Raw genomic sequence first — 16791 nt, forward strand, 5'->3', positions numbered from 1 at the left:
TTCTCCCCATGGTGTTATAGACCTAACCCAGGTCCTCACAAATGCTTAGGCACTGAGCTACATCCCCAGCCCCATACTTTTCAAGCAATATAAATTTTTAGCCCATCAATGAAAATATAAAGCTGCCATTAAAAATGAGTATATGGAGTCATATTCATTGATATGTAAGATATCTAGGACATATGGCAAAGCAGATGATAAACTAATGTTTTATAAAAATACTTATAGAATAGGATTTTTTAGAATTTAAAGTTTGTATTGATATGTATATAGAAGAAAGGTCTAGAGAAATATTTATCAAGAAGATAATAATGATTTATTTCTGGGTGATGCAAATGTGTAATTTTATTTTTTGTTCCCTTTTTCTTTTAGTTTACTGATTTTCTAAATCTCTAGGATGACCACATATGGCTTAAAAATAAAATAGGAATAATATCTTTAAAGACTTCAATACAACCCCTACTGATGATAGTCTTTGTCATCAATATCACAAAATGACAATCTCACAATGAGTGGTTTTAAATTCTTCTATTTTGCTCTCCTTGTATTTCCAGATCGTTCTGAGTATAAGCCTTCCTTCCTTTACCATGTTTACCAGCACCCAAGTTTGATATACAAAAGGCAACACCCTACACTACCCTATGCCACCTGTATTCAAAGTATCACACTGCTGGATTAGCATCAGAAGCCTCAGATGCCTGCCAGGATAGACAAAGCAGCTTCAAGACTATCAGAAATCTACCTAACATCTCTGATCTTTCTTTCTTTTTCATCTTTTGGCAGCAAATGTAGGACGAATGGAAAAATTAAAGCAGGCAAGTGATGTGACCATGCCTTTAAAATTATAAAACACCATAAACGCTGGCTGCTATTTGAATCATCATCTTGAGCATCTCCTCCAAGAAAAACATTTTCAGGTATTCCTGTCACAATATTTAAAGATGAGTTTATCAGGAAACATTGTTAAAGGAAAATTTTCATGAAATGTTAATGAGAAGACAGGTAAATGTGACATTCCTTTAAGCACATGAGTTTCTTACTACATTCAGGAAGGACTAAACAAAGCAAGGCCAGAGGGTCAAGTGGAAAAGAACAAAGACTGGCATGTTAAACAGAGCTAGGTTCAAGACCTATTTTTGCTTCTGAAGAGTTTTATAGTGTTGGACAAATTATTACGCAACTTTGAAACATGACCTCCTCACCTGTGGAATGTCAGTAATGACAACACTGGTATTATGGTGGTTGATGATGATTAAACAAAAAAGTACATAACATGCTATTGTATGTGTAATTTTTGACTTAAGTCGGAAATTTTATTACCATCTCCTGACAGTATATAAATTACAAGGTAGCCCACTTGATATCTTTGTCTTCCATGTGTCTTGGCACATAGAAGGTACTGCATTTCATTGAAGGACACCACTAATAATAAAGTGAAAATGTTTAACAAGTATTCTAAGTCTCAAAGGAAAGAAAATGCCCAAAGAGAACATCTAAAAATTTAAGTAAAATGCAAATATTTTTCAGGCTAAAAAATCATATTTATAATAATTTGGCACTTACATAATAGTACATAACACTCACTGAAAAACAAACGTGGTCCTGTCAGAAATAATTGAAGACTGCAAGCCCCTCACCAAAGCCCATGGCCTGACATTGCCCCTGGATTCGCCCTACCCATTACTCTTCTCGAAATGTGGTTGCTGAAAAACATAAACACCAGTTACTATGGGAACAAGCAAACGAAAGATAACATCCAGACAAAAGGCCTCTCACCTTCCTCTAACTACCCATAGCTCTTCTTTTTATCTGTCTTCATATTGCATTTATCACTTTCTACCTTGCATTAGAGTCATTTGTGCGGGATCTGATCTCTCCGCCTACATGGTAAGCTCTTGGAGTGCAGAAACCTTGTTCTATTCATCTTGGGGTTTTCAACAAAGCCATGCACAAAGAAAGCAGCAAATAAGTAATGTATTGAGGAGGGGGAAAAGGAACATGTACTAAAAAGCAATGCACAACTGAACACTATGCCTGTACTTTCTAACCTTTTGGAAAAAAAAGTAATCAAGCCTCCCAGTCATTTAACTAGTAAGAATTTTGCAATTAACCCTATTTTGCAGGATGGAAAATAGCCTAAGAATTCTAATTTCTCCTGAATAGTGAAATGATAGAATTAGAATTAAGGCATACTAATTCTTAAATAGTGATCAACATTGTTTCTAACAGATCTAGCTTTCCTTATGAAATCATAATTTACTAATAAGCATTTTACCTTTTAATAGAGAAATTAAAATAATGTCAAATTAGGCAAAACAAATTAGTCAAAAATTGTTATACTGTTGAATTTTTGTTAAAATCATAACAAAGCCACTGCATTAACTGGTGTATCAAGGTCTAATGATACTACTGTATAAAAACAAGGCAAATTCAATATAAGCTGGTTATGGGACACACCATATCAGAATATCTGTGTGTATGACAACTGTCATGTCTGTGCTCAGCAAAGCTGTAAATGTAATCCATAGAGCTGAGCTGTCAAAGATGAACAGCGCTGAATACAAAGGAATTAAGAATTTAACTGATAAGTTTAATATTTTTCCAAACCAATGCCCTCATTATAAAAAAATGCATGTTTTATATCAAATATATGACTTTTTAAATTATGAAAAATATACTAATGGCAAAATATATGTGTAATTTTTGACTTAAGTCAGAAATTTTATTACCATCTCCTGACAGTACAGTAAATTACAAGGTAGCCCACTTGATATCTTTCTCTTAAGATGTGTTTAAGAACATTTCCTTATCTCATACCTGACTTTATGATACTTGTTTTTTTTGTGTGTGTAATAGAGCACATTTACATACCTAATGGACAAGAAAACATTTGCAAAGTACATATAAAAACAAGGAAAAACCGACACTTTATCTCTAGTGTTTAACATTGAGACCTAAAGTTTAAACCTATTTTTTCAATCTTACATATAACAAGTCACTTCTAAAAGCAAATTAAAGCAAAAATACATTTTCTCAAGAAAGGAATTAATCTTTTGCCTATGACCACTAGAACTGAATAAATAACTGGGAAATAAAAAACTACCTGTATCCACAATAAATTTGTCTTCCTGTGGAATGGGACATTTGGGAAAACAATATTTCTCCATTTCCTACTCACATAATGAAGACAGGCTTTTCAAAGAGAAGGGAAGGAGGTAGACAGGCAGGCAATGAGAAAGGAAGTCATGCTCCTAGAAGGTGGGTCTGTAAAGTGCTATATCAAAAAAAAGTCAGGGTGACCTTTCCAAGAGGTGAGGACAGCCACCCATATAGCATTAGTTTAAGATTGAGAGAAGGTTGACTTGAACTGAAGTCTCCTACCCACTAATCTGAGGAACAAAACACACATGAATGCCATGCCCAAGTAGCCTTGGTATAAAAAAGGCAAGCACACCTGCTGATAGCCACAGATTTTATAGGCCAATGATTGATGGAGATGGAGGGAAGGCATACATAAATGCATATGCATATTATGCAAGTATGTACATATGTGTGCATATACATGTAAATACGTGAAAGTGCATGTATGTACATATGCACACACATATCAGAACCCTGACATGCAATGGAACTAAATGAAAGGGTTACAAAAGATTTTAGTTTCAAAATCTGATAAACACTAACTGAGAAGAGCCTTCTATCATCCTACCATACAGGCTGGTTCAGGAGATAGCTATTTGGGCCTAGAGGAGTTACCAATGATCCAGAGTAGATTTCAAATGCGGAGTGGGTGTGAAGAAATTATATAGTAGGGACTAATACCAGAGGGCAGGCTTTTGATTCTGAAGGAACCAGTAGCTTTGAAGGTTCTAACAGAAAGAAGTCAGACCTATAAGCAGGTAGTGGTGGTAAGAAGAGAGGGCCAGGGATTGCCACCTGCACATAAGAGATCATCTTGATGGTAATTCTATGACCTGTTTTACTTATTACTTAAACAGTGTTTCTCAAAGGACCACTATGACTATTTTTAAATGTGTTTTCATTTCAATCAGACTCTCTCTCTCTCTCTCTCTCTCTCTCTCTCTGTCACACACACACACACACACACACACACACACACACACACTCTTACATTTTGGGACATTAGGATAATGTCCATTTCAAGGACACTTAAAGTTCATAGTCATTAACCTCAAATGATCTCTGTGCATCCTATTAATCTTACCACATTCCCCTGAAAGATTTACTCTCCTGCTGTCTTACACAATTACCTTCCTCTCTTTCTTATACCTTTAACACCTTCTTTTCCTTCCTCTCTCAAATGATGACATTCCTTATTTTACTGGACAGTACAAACAACAGAAGAGGACTTCCATACCTACCTCCTGGGAACTCTTGCTGCCTCCCCTCATGGGCCTGCACTGTCCAGCACTGGACTCTTTATTCTCCTGTCCAACGCTAACACCTACATGGCTACCTGACTTTTACCCCTGCTTACCTGTTGAGGGACATAAGTCTTACAATGTCCCCACTCTCAATCTTTTGTTCTCTAGTGGATTTTTCCACTTACTTATAAACATGCTTTTAAAAAATCTCTCTTTACCCCATAATCTCATTGACCTATCGCCCCATTTTTTTGCTCCCTTGTATGAAGAATTTCTAGTGAGAGTTACCTGGGCTAACAATGATCTTCCCTTGGTATCATTCTTCCCACTGTGTCTTCAGCTCAGTGTAATCGTGCTCTTGCCCCCATCATTCCCCTGAAACAGTTCTTGCCATGGTCAACAACGTACTCTGTTTTGCCAAATACAATGGTGAATCCTTTGTTCTCATTGTAGATGATCTATTATCAGCACTTCATGCAGCTTTACACTCCTCCATTCTGGAAACACTTCCTCCATTTGGTTTATAGGAGCCCCACTCTCCTCTCCCTGGCCAGCCTCTGCCTCTCAATCTGTGACTGCTTACCTGTGTACTACATGTGATACTAGCCCTCTCTCTACATTCTCTCACTCCCTAGATGATTCATCTAATTTTATCATTTTAAATGCTGTATGCACCAACAGTTGTCATATTTACATCTCTAGCCCAAACATCTTTGAAATCATGCATCCAAATGCCTACTTGACAACTCCACATTGATGTCTAACAGATGGTTCAAGCTCACTATGTCCAAAACTAAATTCTTGATTCTACTCCAACTCTCTTGTCCAACTCAGGAAACAACTCTAGTAACCCATATTTTCAGGCCAAAATCTTGGGTAGTCTTTGAATTCTTACCTCCAACCCAGAATTCAATTATTATTTGCCACTTCCATTAGTACCCACCCTGGTCCAAGTCACACCATCACTCACTGAATGAATCATTGTAGTCATCTGTCGAGGGACTCTCACTGCACTCTAAGTGGTCTCTATACAGTCAGTTCTCTCTCAAGCAACTGCCGCACTCTCTTTGAGATTTAACTGAGATCATATCACTCTTCTCATGGGCCAGCAGCTTCCCATCCTTAAAGAGTGAAAGCCAAAGTCTTCTCCACAAGCTACAGAGCCCTACCTGACTGGGTTCCTGCACTGACTACGGACCTCATCTCCTACCACATTGCCCATACTGTTTTTATAACTGCTTAAAAGTTGCTTCCCAAATGGAACCTTGCTGTTCACTCTACTTGTGGCTTGATTCCTCACCTCTATCACAGAGTCTCTGCTCAGTTATCACTTTATTCAGAGAGGTCTTCTAAGAACTCTTGAATGGCCACAATAGTTCTGTTCCCTGGTATACATGCCCTGCACAATCTTCTCCCCTGGAGTATAAAAAGACCTGAAAATAAGATGGGATGTCACTCCTGTGATTATGTTACACTATGTGGCAAATGTGAAGGGATTTTGCAAATGTAATTAAGGTTTTGAATCATGTGGTTTCGAGTTCATCAAAGGGGAGGTTTACTAGGTGAGACTGCTTTAACAGGTAAAATCTTTACCAGAAGGACTGAGGCCTTGGAGGGGAGGGAAGATGGTCTCCTGCTACTCTTGAGAAAGCAGTCATGTTGTGGAACCTTCTGCAGAGGGGGTGGCCTGCAAGAGCTCAGGGCTTCAGCCCACAATTGCAAACAACTAAATTTTGCCAACAGCCCAAATGAATTTGAAAGAGGACCTTCGGCTCCAGCAGAGCATGCCTTATACTCAGCCTTTGAGACAATAAGCAGGTAACCTAGCCAGGTTGTGCTCACACTTCTCACCCACAGACACTTTGAGAAAACAAATGGCTGCTGTTTGAAGTCACTACACTTGTGATAACTTTTTACATAGCAACAGAAAACTAATACGCCTTTTATAATGTAGAATAACATTCCCCTTACTTTCTATACTCCTGACATGAACATAGACACAGAGTTTCCTTCAGAGAATTTGTTATGACAGACACAGAATTTGAATACTTACATTTTTCCTCTCCCTGACTTTAGAGCATAAGCTCCCTGGGGTCAAGAAATCTGTCTTTCCTGTCTGCCACCATTACATTGCAACACGTAGAAGAGTGCCTTGCACTTTGTAAGTGCTCAATATGCACAGGATGAATAAATACTTTTAGTTTACATTTACTTTAACATAGAATGATCGCAGAAATATAAGAGCAGTTAACTTTTAATTTTCAAAGGCTACTTCTCAATGAAGTACAAGGACATCCCTCTCAACAACACTAGCCATTAGGGAAATGCAAATCAAAACCACAAAGAGATATCACCTCACCCCAGTTAGAATGGCTATTATGACAAAGACAAAAGAAAACAAGTGCTGGCAAGGAAGTGCAGAAAGGGAAACTACTTTTGCTGTTGATATGAATATAAATGAGTACAGCCATTTTGGAAAATTCTATGGAGGTTCCTAAAAAAATAAAAATAAAAATAGGACACATATGATCAAGCAACTCCACTACTGAGTGTGTGTGTGTGTATACACAAATCCAAAGGAAAGGAAGCCAGCGTGTTGAAGAGACACTAGTACTCACTTGTATGTTTACTGTAGCACTAGTCATGGTAGACAAGAAATGGAAACAGCGTAAGTGCCCACCAGCTAACGAATGTATAAATAAAATGTGGTTCAAATACACATACCATGAAGTACTATTCAGTCACAAAAATAATGAAATCCTGTCATTTAAAGCAGTACGAACTACAGATCATTATGATAAGGACAACAAACCAGACACAGAAAAGATAAGTACCAAATGATCTCTCTTATAGGAAGAAGTTTTAAAAGGTGGATTCTATAGAAATAGAGAGTTGAATGGTAGTTTCTAGAGGCTAGAAGGGTAGGAAGGGAGGGAGACAGGGAGAAGTTGGTGAACAGGTACCAAAATACAATTAGAAAAGAGGAATAAGTTCTAGAGTTCATAGTATAAAGGAAGAGTATACTTTATAATAATTTATTATATATTTTAAAATAACCTTTAAGAGAAGATTTTGAATATGCCCAACACAAAGAAATGATAAATGTTTGAGATGACAGAAATGCTGATTCCCCTAATTTGATCAGTACACATTATAAAATATCAATCATACTCCATAAATATATACAATCATTCTGTGTCAATTAAAAATAAAACAAATTTTTTTTTTTAAAAATGAGTGGCTTCAAACAAATGTGAGACCACCCAACCCTCCCTTAAAGAACTAAATACAGTAATCAATGTTTTCAGTAATGATTAAAAGAGAGGTTTATCAAAAAGGCAACTGACATTTACCCAAACATTGTAACTAATATGATACACAGATGATCATGTCTGAAATACAAGGCAGGCAAGACATGAGTCAATGCAAACAGGTTGATATTCTAATGATACCTAAGTCATACTCAGAGTTTCAAAATGAGCTGCGGTTCAGAACTAGGCTTGGAAACAACAAAATGACTGTGTTGGTTGCTGCTGTATCATGCTAACTGTGTCACCAATATGCACTGATATTTCAGAAAACAATGAAAACCTAAGCTGATAAAAGAGAAAGAGTGTGCACTGCAAAAACAAGACCTCACTACTATTTTTCCACCCTGCTCAGACAACATGGGAGTCCTATTTAAACATGGGTGCTACATTGAAATGGGACACAGTTAAAACTGGGAAATAAATTCATGAAAATACCTCTGAGTCAAAAAGATTTAGATTGAAATAAAACAAATTCCTTTCATGTGGAACTTTTTAGAACATTTAACGTTAAATGTTCCTATGCTTTCCAAAAAAGGTGTGTGTGTGTGTGTGTTGGTATGTGTTATGCAAACTGATGAATAGTATATATTAGTTCTTAATTTATTTAAATGTAGAACCTTTCTTCATGGAGTATCTTGCAGGATCAGTGATCTAAGTTCCAAGCTTATAAACATGACAACCTAGACTCCTAAAAGAAGAGGTGACCAAAGCAGGTACAAACTAAATGTTAACAAAAGTGAGCAACCAGGACTACAGGGCAATGAAGAAACTATATTATAAGAAGCAAGGCTAAAGATGCAGCATTTTTGCCTAGGAAAAGGGAAGAACAAACCTTGAAAATATACAATGACTCTCTCAGAAAAGTGAGGAAATGCATTTGTTTTATACAGTTCTAGTACCTAGAGCAAAACAATAACGGGGCAAAGTTCAGGATCATACATTTTGGACACATATCAAGGGAGACTTTTATCCAGAGAACCTGACATTTACTCTAAGGGGCAGAATTAAAGCCCATAGGAAGGTCATTTGAATCTTTAGAAGGATAAGGAATCAACAAAGTTTTTCAGTATCATAGGGGGAATCGTGGAAAAAAGAGAGCTGAAGTATACTCAGAGGCTGGATGAGTATCCAGCAAGAAAATCAGAGAAAAGATTCCTGCATATACAAAGCAGGAGACTGGATTATTGGATGCTCAAGGTCACTTCCAACCCTGTATACTCAAGGAGCGAGACTGAACCTCCGTAGTTTCACTCACCCTGCACCTCAATATCAAACACTGGACCTGGCACAGAGCTCCTGGCACAGAGTGGGTTCCTCGTAAATATTGGTTGAATGAATAAATAATTGAACAAGTAGAAAATAAATGAGAGAAATATCTGATTCTAAAAGCAAACAAAAGGGAACAGTCTACTTCATTCCTTGTCAATAGCTAAATTCGCTAATTATGAATAATAATCAAGTTTACTTTCAAATATCAGGAAAAGAGTCTTGCAATAGTTGCACTTCTTAGCTGGGAAATCAACTCTGAATTAAATCACACCAAGGGTTCCTGTGAGGTCCTCCTGGTAAGTATGTGAAAATGCACTGCAGAGGAACTGACCATCAGAAGTTCGAGGTGACTGGTGGTGATAATGTGGACATGATGACTCAGAGGGCAAAAACTAATCATGACCATAAACCCACTTTTTGTAGTTCTGAACATGTGAACATGTCATTAGTCACACTTGCTTTATTTGTACAATTGTCAGGAGAACACACACACACACACAAAACTTCCTTTAGAACGCCTCCAAAATGTGATAATATTCTGATTGATCTGGTAAATTAAGCTGTTCACAATTAGGGTTAAGTAGTTTTCTTTTCTCTTGAGATACCAAATGCTCAACAAAGAATATCTGCAGACAGACCTTTAAATTAAAAACTTCTTAAAATAGCAACAGCTTTCATTCGCTAGGCTATCAACTGTCAGGGACCATATTTGTATCCATTTCCTAGAAGAATGAAGGTTCTTTCAAAATATATCTGTCATTTCTCCACAGTGGCTGATCAAACCTGCCACTGAAAAATGTTCTGAACAGGCAACTTGTAGTACAAGCATGGTTTATTTCTGTCAGAGACTGACTGCTGGAGTGTGAAAGAAACTCATTAAAAATCTCTTACTGTGATCTTACATTGTTAAAAAAAATAAAAGGAAAAACCCAAGAAAGAAAAGGAAAGGAGAAAAAGGAAAAAAAAAAGCTTAATGACGGGCACCCTGAGCCTGCAGACTCTCATATGGTGCTTTTCTCCCTTGGTCTTCTTTAGCAAGCAATTAAAAGAGCACAATTAGTTCTGGGAATATGGCATACACTGGTTGTTTGGGGAAATCAAGTAAGTTAAAACAATTTTATTTTATGCTAATGTCATGAAAAGTTAATGAAAGAGATCAGCATATTGCACTATAAGAAAAATGATAGAAAATAAACAATCGTATTATTTACCTCAATCTTAAAACAAGGTTCACAGCGCAAGAAGCTTCTCTGTAGTCTTCACTCGCATTGGGTTGGCCCTTTAAAAACACAACAAAATGGTGTTGTAAACTTTACTGGAAGAGGAACGAATAAAATTGCATCAAATCCCTTGAACCATACCTCCCTTTCCAGAAATTTCAAAACTAGGACTTTAGACGTGCAGGTTTTGTTTGGCTTCATAACACCTCTAAGTGCAGATCAGAATGATATCCAATTCCCATCACAAGTGTGGACAGATGTTTCATAGAGAGAGCCTCAGTAGTATAGTGGACACTATGAATGACTGGTATGATCTGAAGTAAGTCCAAAGTAGGGTCAGCCATCCAAAGTGGAACCATCAAAAGTGGTGCCCTACAACTAGAGCAATGGACTCTCACCCACTGGGCCTTGGTGATGCACAAAGGTTGGGCACCTTAAACCTTAAGATGCAGAGGAAGACAGAACCAGTAGGACAGGCAACCATTTATCTTTCTTGCCTTTCTCACCCACAGCCTGTTTCCTTGAATATAGATTATCAATTTCCAATGCCTACACCACATAGCCCCACCCTATTCCTATGAATCCTTGGACACTAGTAGGTTTACTTGTTGGAGTAGGAAAAAATAACAAGATTTCAGGTCAAGAGTCTGCTTTTGCCACTTACCAGCTATGCAACCATAGAAAAGGCTCATGGAAATATCTTGTTTTCCCTTTTACAAAGCAGGGTGATATCTTCCTCAAAAGATGCTGGGAAAGTGAGCCATAAACTATAAAATGTTTAACAATCCTAGTTATTCTAATCCCTTTTGCTGTTTCCTTTGCTCACTTTGCTTTCTGGCCCATAATTATTTTTGTTATTATAATTATTATTATTCGCCTTTCATCATTCAGCAAATTCCTACTGTTTATCCCTTACTGAGTTGACTGACACAGCACAAATCCCTAACTGAACTCCGGATCTACCTCTGACCAGTGCTGTGACTTTGCACAAATCACTCAACCTCTGCAAGTCTTGATTCCTCAGCTATAGAATAAAGGTCAAGGACTAGGTTATCAGACCTCAAACAGGCTGCCTACAACCAAGAAGCCTCATTGCTCTAGCCATCGCCCCAATAAATAACTGCTTCCTAAAACACAGATCAGGGAAAATACAAATAAATTTAAATGAAATACACAGATTTAGAAAAAAATACTGATTTTAAGGTTGATGATACTTACAGTACAATCACTTTAAGTGATAGGAATGCCAATTTTTTACTGGTTCTTTTTAGTTACACATGATAGTAGAATTCATTTTGATACAATTTTACAAGCATGGAATATATCATATTCTAATTCAGACCCCAATACCTCTTCTTTCCCTGCCCTTTTCCCACCCCCTGCCCTCTTCCCTCTATTGATCTTTCTGACTTTTTCCCATAGGTGTTTTTTTTTTTTTTAAATTAATTTCTGGTGGATGTACACGATGTTGAGATTCACTGTGGTGTATTCATAAGTGTACACAGGAAAGTTAGAGCAGGATCATCCCACTGTCTTCCCTACTCCTATCCTCCCCTCCTTCCCTTCATTCCCCTTTGTCTAATACAATGAACTTCTGGTCTCCCCCTGTCCCTTATTGTGTGTTAGCTTCCACATATCAGAGAAAATGTTCAACCTTTGTTTTGGGGGATTGGCTTATTATAATCTCTTTGAGAGCAGAAGAATTTTCCTATTAATTCTACAGCAGAACTAGAATATGGGCCTGCACTATGTCCACAGTCCTTGCCCCAGATTGCTCAGCAACCTTCACTACACCCAGCATGACTCACCACACAGGTCTTCTGTCATACACCTTTTATAATAATACATTATAAATGCATTTCATTGTCACTGGACTATTATTTTTACAAGGCAAGTTGTATAGATGAATTGGCCCATAAAATTCAATGATCAAAGAATTATGAAAAGAGGTTACAGAAATCCAACCAGGAGCAAAGAGAAAAGTATCAATTAGTTACAATGCTTTGTGGCTGGAATATAACAGAACAGTGAGTCATTTTCTTTCCTTTGCTTACTATCCACAGTCCCAGCAATTTCAAATGCATGCTAGTAATTTTTTCTTGCTCTTGAACCTATTATTAAAGGCTGGAGGTCCTGAAAAGGATGATCAATAATAACCATACTCGTTTTTCCTTATCTATTTAAAGGGAGAGTTTAGCAGCCCCACATTTGGCAATGTACTCTGAAATTGTCTACCTGCCTAAAATGGTGGGTTTCTTGAAAGGTCTGCCTACAAAGTTTCTCAAATGGAAATGACTGGTAAAGGAACATACCTGAGAGTCGTGCACGGAGAGGGACTGTATTTGCTCTGGGATACTGCTGGCATTCACAGAGATCTGTTAAGAGAACCACCATAATACTACTCAATGAAGCCAAAAGGAGACTTTAATGGTCAATGTGGTTACACTGTGTACCAATTGCCAGGGACAATAATATTCAGATCTTAAAGCAGCAGTACTTCCTAAACTATATATCTCAGGTGCTTCTGACTACCTGCATTGGAATCACTCAGGGAATGTGCTACAGATACCTGGTCCCACTTGGCCTTTGATTCAGAATTTTTGTTTAGAGGGGAGAGCATCTGTGTCTTTAACGGGTCCCCAGAATAACATGTATGCTTGGACAGAGTCACTCAGCTACAGTGAAAATGCACAGACTACTTGATATTTTAAACTAGATAGCAACATTTTTTCTTTGGACAATTTCATCTAAAGTTAAGGGACCTTAATGAGAAGATGATAGGCTCAGTAAAACCTGCCCCTTTAACTATTACTTTGAATAACTATTGATTATATTTCACAAAGTGTAAGGTTAAGTAGGTTTTTTTTTTTTAAGTTGGGAAGTTTCTTTTTTTTTTTCTTTTTTTTTATTATTGTATACAAATTGGATACATGTTGTTTCTCTATTTGTACATGGAGTCAAGGCATACCATTTGTGTAATCATAAATTTACATAAGGCAATGATGTTTGATTCATTATTTTTTTCCCTTCCCCCCCACCCCTCCCACCCCTCTTTTCCCTCTATACAGTCCTTCCTTCCTCCATTCTTACCACCCTCCTTATCCCTAACCCTAAACCTAATCCTAACCCTAACGCTAACCCCTCCCACCCCCCATTATATGTCCTCATCCACTTATCACCGAGATCATTCGTCCTTTAGTTTTTTGAGATTGGCTTATCTCACTTAGCATGATATTCTCCAATTTCATCCATTTGCCTGCAAATGCCATCATTTTATCATTCTTCATTGCGGAGTAATATTCCATTGTATATATATGCCACAGTTTCTTTATCCATTCATCAACTGAAGGACATCTAGGTTGGTTCCACAATCTGGCTATGGTGAATTGAGCAGCAATGAACATTGATGTGGTTGTATCTCTGTAGTATGCTGATTTTAAGTCCTTTGGGTATAGGCCAAGGAGTGGGATAGCTGGGTCAAATGGTGGTTCCATTCCAAGCTTTCTAAGGAATCTCCATACTGCTTTCCAGAGTGGCTGCACTAATTTGCAGCCCCACCAGCAATGTATGAGTGTACCTTTTTCCCCACATCCTCGCCAACACCTATTGTTGCTTGTGTTCTTGATAATCACCATTCTAATTGGGGTGAGATGAAATCTTAGGGTAGTTTTGATTTGCATTTCTCTTATTACTAGAGATGTTGAACATTTTTTCATATATCTGTTGATTGCTTGTACATCTTCTGTGAAGTGTCTGTTCATTTCCTTAGCCCATTTTTTGATTGGATTATTTGTATTCTTGGTGTAAAGAACTTAAGTAGGTTTTTAAAAATAGTTTTCCCCAAAAGAAACGCCAGAAGGATAGGTTACATTTTTCTCTCAAAGTTGGGATTCTGGCCCTAATGTGACCCCCAAATCATTTTTTTGTTTGTTTGTTTGCTTTAGTATATTGGACAGCTTTCTAATATAAACTATGAAAAAGAAATTCTGGTTTAAAGGAAGAGATGCTGAAAGATTGAAGATTAATGTCATTCATTATTAGCATGTAAAAGTAAGGGAAAGATCAGTGAATTGTGCTCATAGAATTTTGCCCCCATGGGAGATGGAAGGGTCAAGTCCAAAGTCACTGATTGGAAAGATGAAGAAAAGATGAACTCTCAGAGCATGAGTTTCTGGCTAGAATCTGTTCCTTGCTCACTATGTCATTTTTTTCTCCCAGTCCCCTCAGGTTGATTCTCTAGATTAATATGGTAGAGATCATGTGTGCTGTAGTAGAAGAAAGAAAGTGATAGGTTGAACCCAGTGGCAGTGTTGAAAAGCTTCCTAAGTCACACTTGGTCCAGGCTTCTCCAGGGAAGATGGACACAGAGGGAAAGGAGGTACTAGCACCAGGTGAGGGCTTGGGATAGGGCTCTGGAAAGTTCAGAGAAGCTGGAGGCCCAGGGGGCAGGACACACCTGGATAGCAACAAACTCCTATGACCATGACAGTCTGCAATACAAGGGACAGCGGTGCAAATCCCATCATGCATGAGCAGATGGAGTCATATGGGGCATGACTAAGGGACTTGTCCTAACCTCTCTCCCATGTGGAACTGACCCAGTCCCATTAAACCCATGGTGGGCAGCCCAGGAGAGTGGTGGTCAGGGTAGCCCAGTTGTTGGACAGAACACCATGGCAGACAGATCCCATCTGGTTTCTGAGGACACCCAAATCATTTTACCTTAAGTCCTACTTTTGTAAACTTTGTCCTGTAGTAAACCTTGAAAGACAAAAACTAAAACAACAAACAAAAAATAACCTCAAAGAGAAACAGCATTGAAAACTGAAAAGAATCTTCTGTTTCTAACTTACTACCAACTCTAAAATAATCAGAAATTCTTTCTGGCAAAAATTGTTTAAAGTTTAAGAATATAAAATTCGTACTCTCTGTGCTTCTTCAAAAATAACTACGTTCATCCTGAACTAACAGGGAGAAGTATATTGAGGTCTGCAGTTTACTTTGAAGTACATCAAAAAGTTTAGGTGGGAATATGGATGAGTCCAAGGATTTGCATGTCATAAAGCAAGCGTAGTTAAACCTTGGTGATAGGTATATGGTGCTCACCATGAAATGCTTTAATGTTATATGTTTGAAAGTTTTATAATAAAATGTTGGGGGAAGATGACTATGTTAGGAGAAAAAACAGTATCTGCTCATTAGTCAGGGGGCAACAGCCTACACCAAATGACCTCTTGGGAAGAATCATTCGGGTTCATTCCCCAGTCTGAATTAGGTTTGACGTACAACCACAGGCCACAACAGCACTTACAGCATATCCTACCTTCAGCCAAAGAATAATGGTAAGCTAAGCACCCTCACTAGCATTTACTTAGGGGAAAAAAACCTCTCCTTCCCCTGGGGAGGCCCAGCTCCCTTATTCTTGAGCAGTCATCCTGATAGAGAGTTTGTTATTGGACTAGGCAAGAGAACGGCACAAACCCTACAACCTCACTGGGTAGGTTAACCTGGCATGAAACCACTCTCAATGGGGTAATGCAGTTCATTCCTTGTAAGATGTTCACAGGTGCTCAGGATGCCAAAAGCCCCCCATAAAAAATATCTTCCTTGACAATCTAGTAGCCCAATGTCACTGTGTGAACCCACTCTATAAGACTACAGGATGGCCTTTTGGTTAGACTCTTAAATGAAAAACTTGCAAAAAAGAAGAAAAAAAAAAAAAAGGCTACCATATTAAGCAGCTATCATTTAACAACTGCATGACAGAAATTTATCAGATATCTTCCCCGCTTTGAACAGGATTCCCCCTCTTTGAACAGGTTTCTCCCCCTCATATAGAAGGGCATTTGAAAGAACAAATGTTTCAGTAGGAAGGGGAAAGAAAAATACAAATTAGTATTGGACACCACTCTATGACTAAACTTCAGTGGGGATCTGGGAGAGGGTGAAAGAGAGGAAAATATCTCAAAATGAACAGAAGAAAGAAACAACATCTGCTTTGCAACTTTCATAGAACTCTGTCTAATCTTTTCCTTTTCTATTTTTAACACGCAGCTAAATGTAATGTGTTATCTTGGCTTATATCCAGGAAGAGAAAAAGAACATTAATGGACAAACCAGTAAAAATATGAATAAATTCTGGGGTTTAGTTGATAGTTAAGTAACAGTATTGTTTTCTGAGTTGTGATACATATACCAGGATTCCAGGAGAAACTAACTGTGGGAAAAACCAGGTGAGGCATGTAGGGAAACTCTGTACTTACTATCTTTGTAACATTTCTGTGTTCAAAATAAATATTATTCCAAAATAAAAAGTTTATTTTCAGAAATACAGCAGATTTTTTTTAAATCACAAATCTAACTTCCATCATTACTCAGAAGGTCAGTCACTTATAGTGATAACACACTTTATAAAGTGGTATAATAAAAATATCATACTAAAGCAATCTAAGATGAATAAAGCTAACTATAATAAATTTAGAGGGAGAAATGAAATATTTTCTCCTTCTATACATAGATATAAAAGTCAACACAAAGCTAATCACAATGGTGCACACCTGTAATACCAGTGACTCAGGAGACTGAAGTAGGAAGATTGCCAAGTTT

General features: G+C 37.7%; 1 protein-coding gene across 3 annotated transcripts in view; it reads right to left on the bottom strand.

Annotated features, from left to right (window-relative positions):
- Positions 1 to 16791, bottom strand: part of Stk39 (serine/threonine kinase 39) — a 274511-nt gene that overhangs the window by 98327 nt on the left and 159393 nt on the right. For 2 of the 3 annotated variants that reach the window (XM_047542775.1, XM_047542774.1), the window contains exons 13-14: positions 12498 to 12560; positions 10177 to 10244 (exon numbers count right to left, since the gene is read on the bottom strand). In XM_047542775.1, the coding sequence (XP_047398731.1) occupies positions 10177 to 10244; positions 12498 to 12560 (131 nt within the window). The remainder of the gene's footprint in view (positions 1 to 10176; positions 10245 to 12497; positions 12561 to 16791) is intronic. The other variant, XM_047542776.1, reaches the window with a different exon arrangement.

This window comes from Sciurus carolinensis, chromosome 3, assembly GCF_902686445.1.
Source record: "Sciurus carolinensis chromosome 3, mSciCar1.2, whole genome shotgun sequence".
Classification (NCBI taxonomy): domain Eukaryota; kingdom Metazoa; phylum Chordata; class Mammalia; order Rodentia; family Sciuridae; genus Sciurus; species Sciurus carolinensis.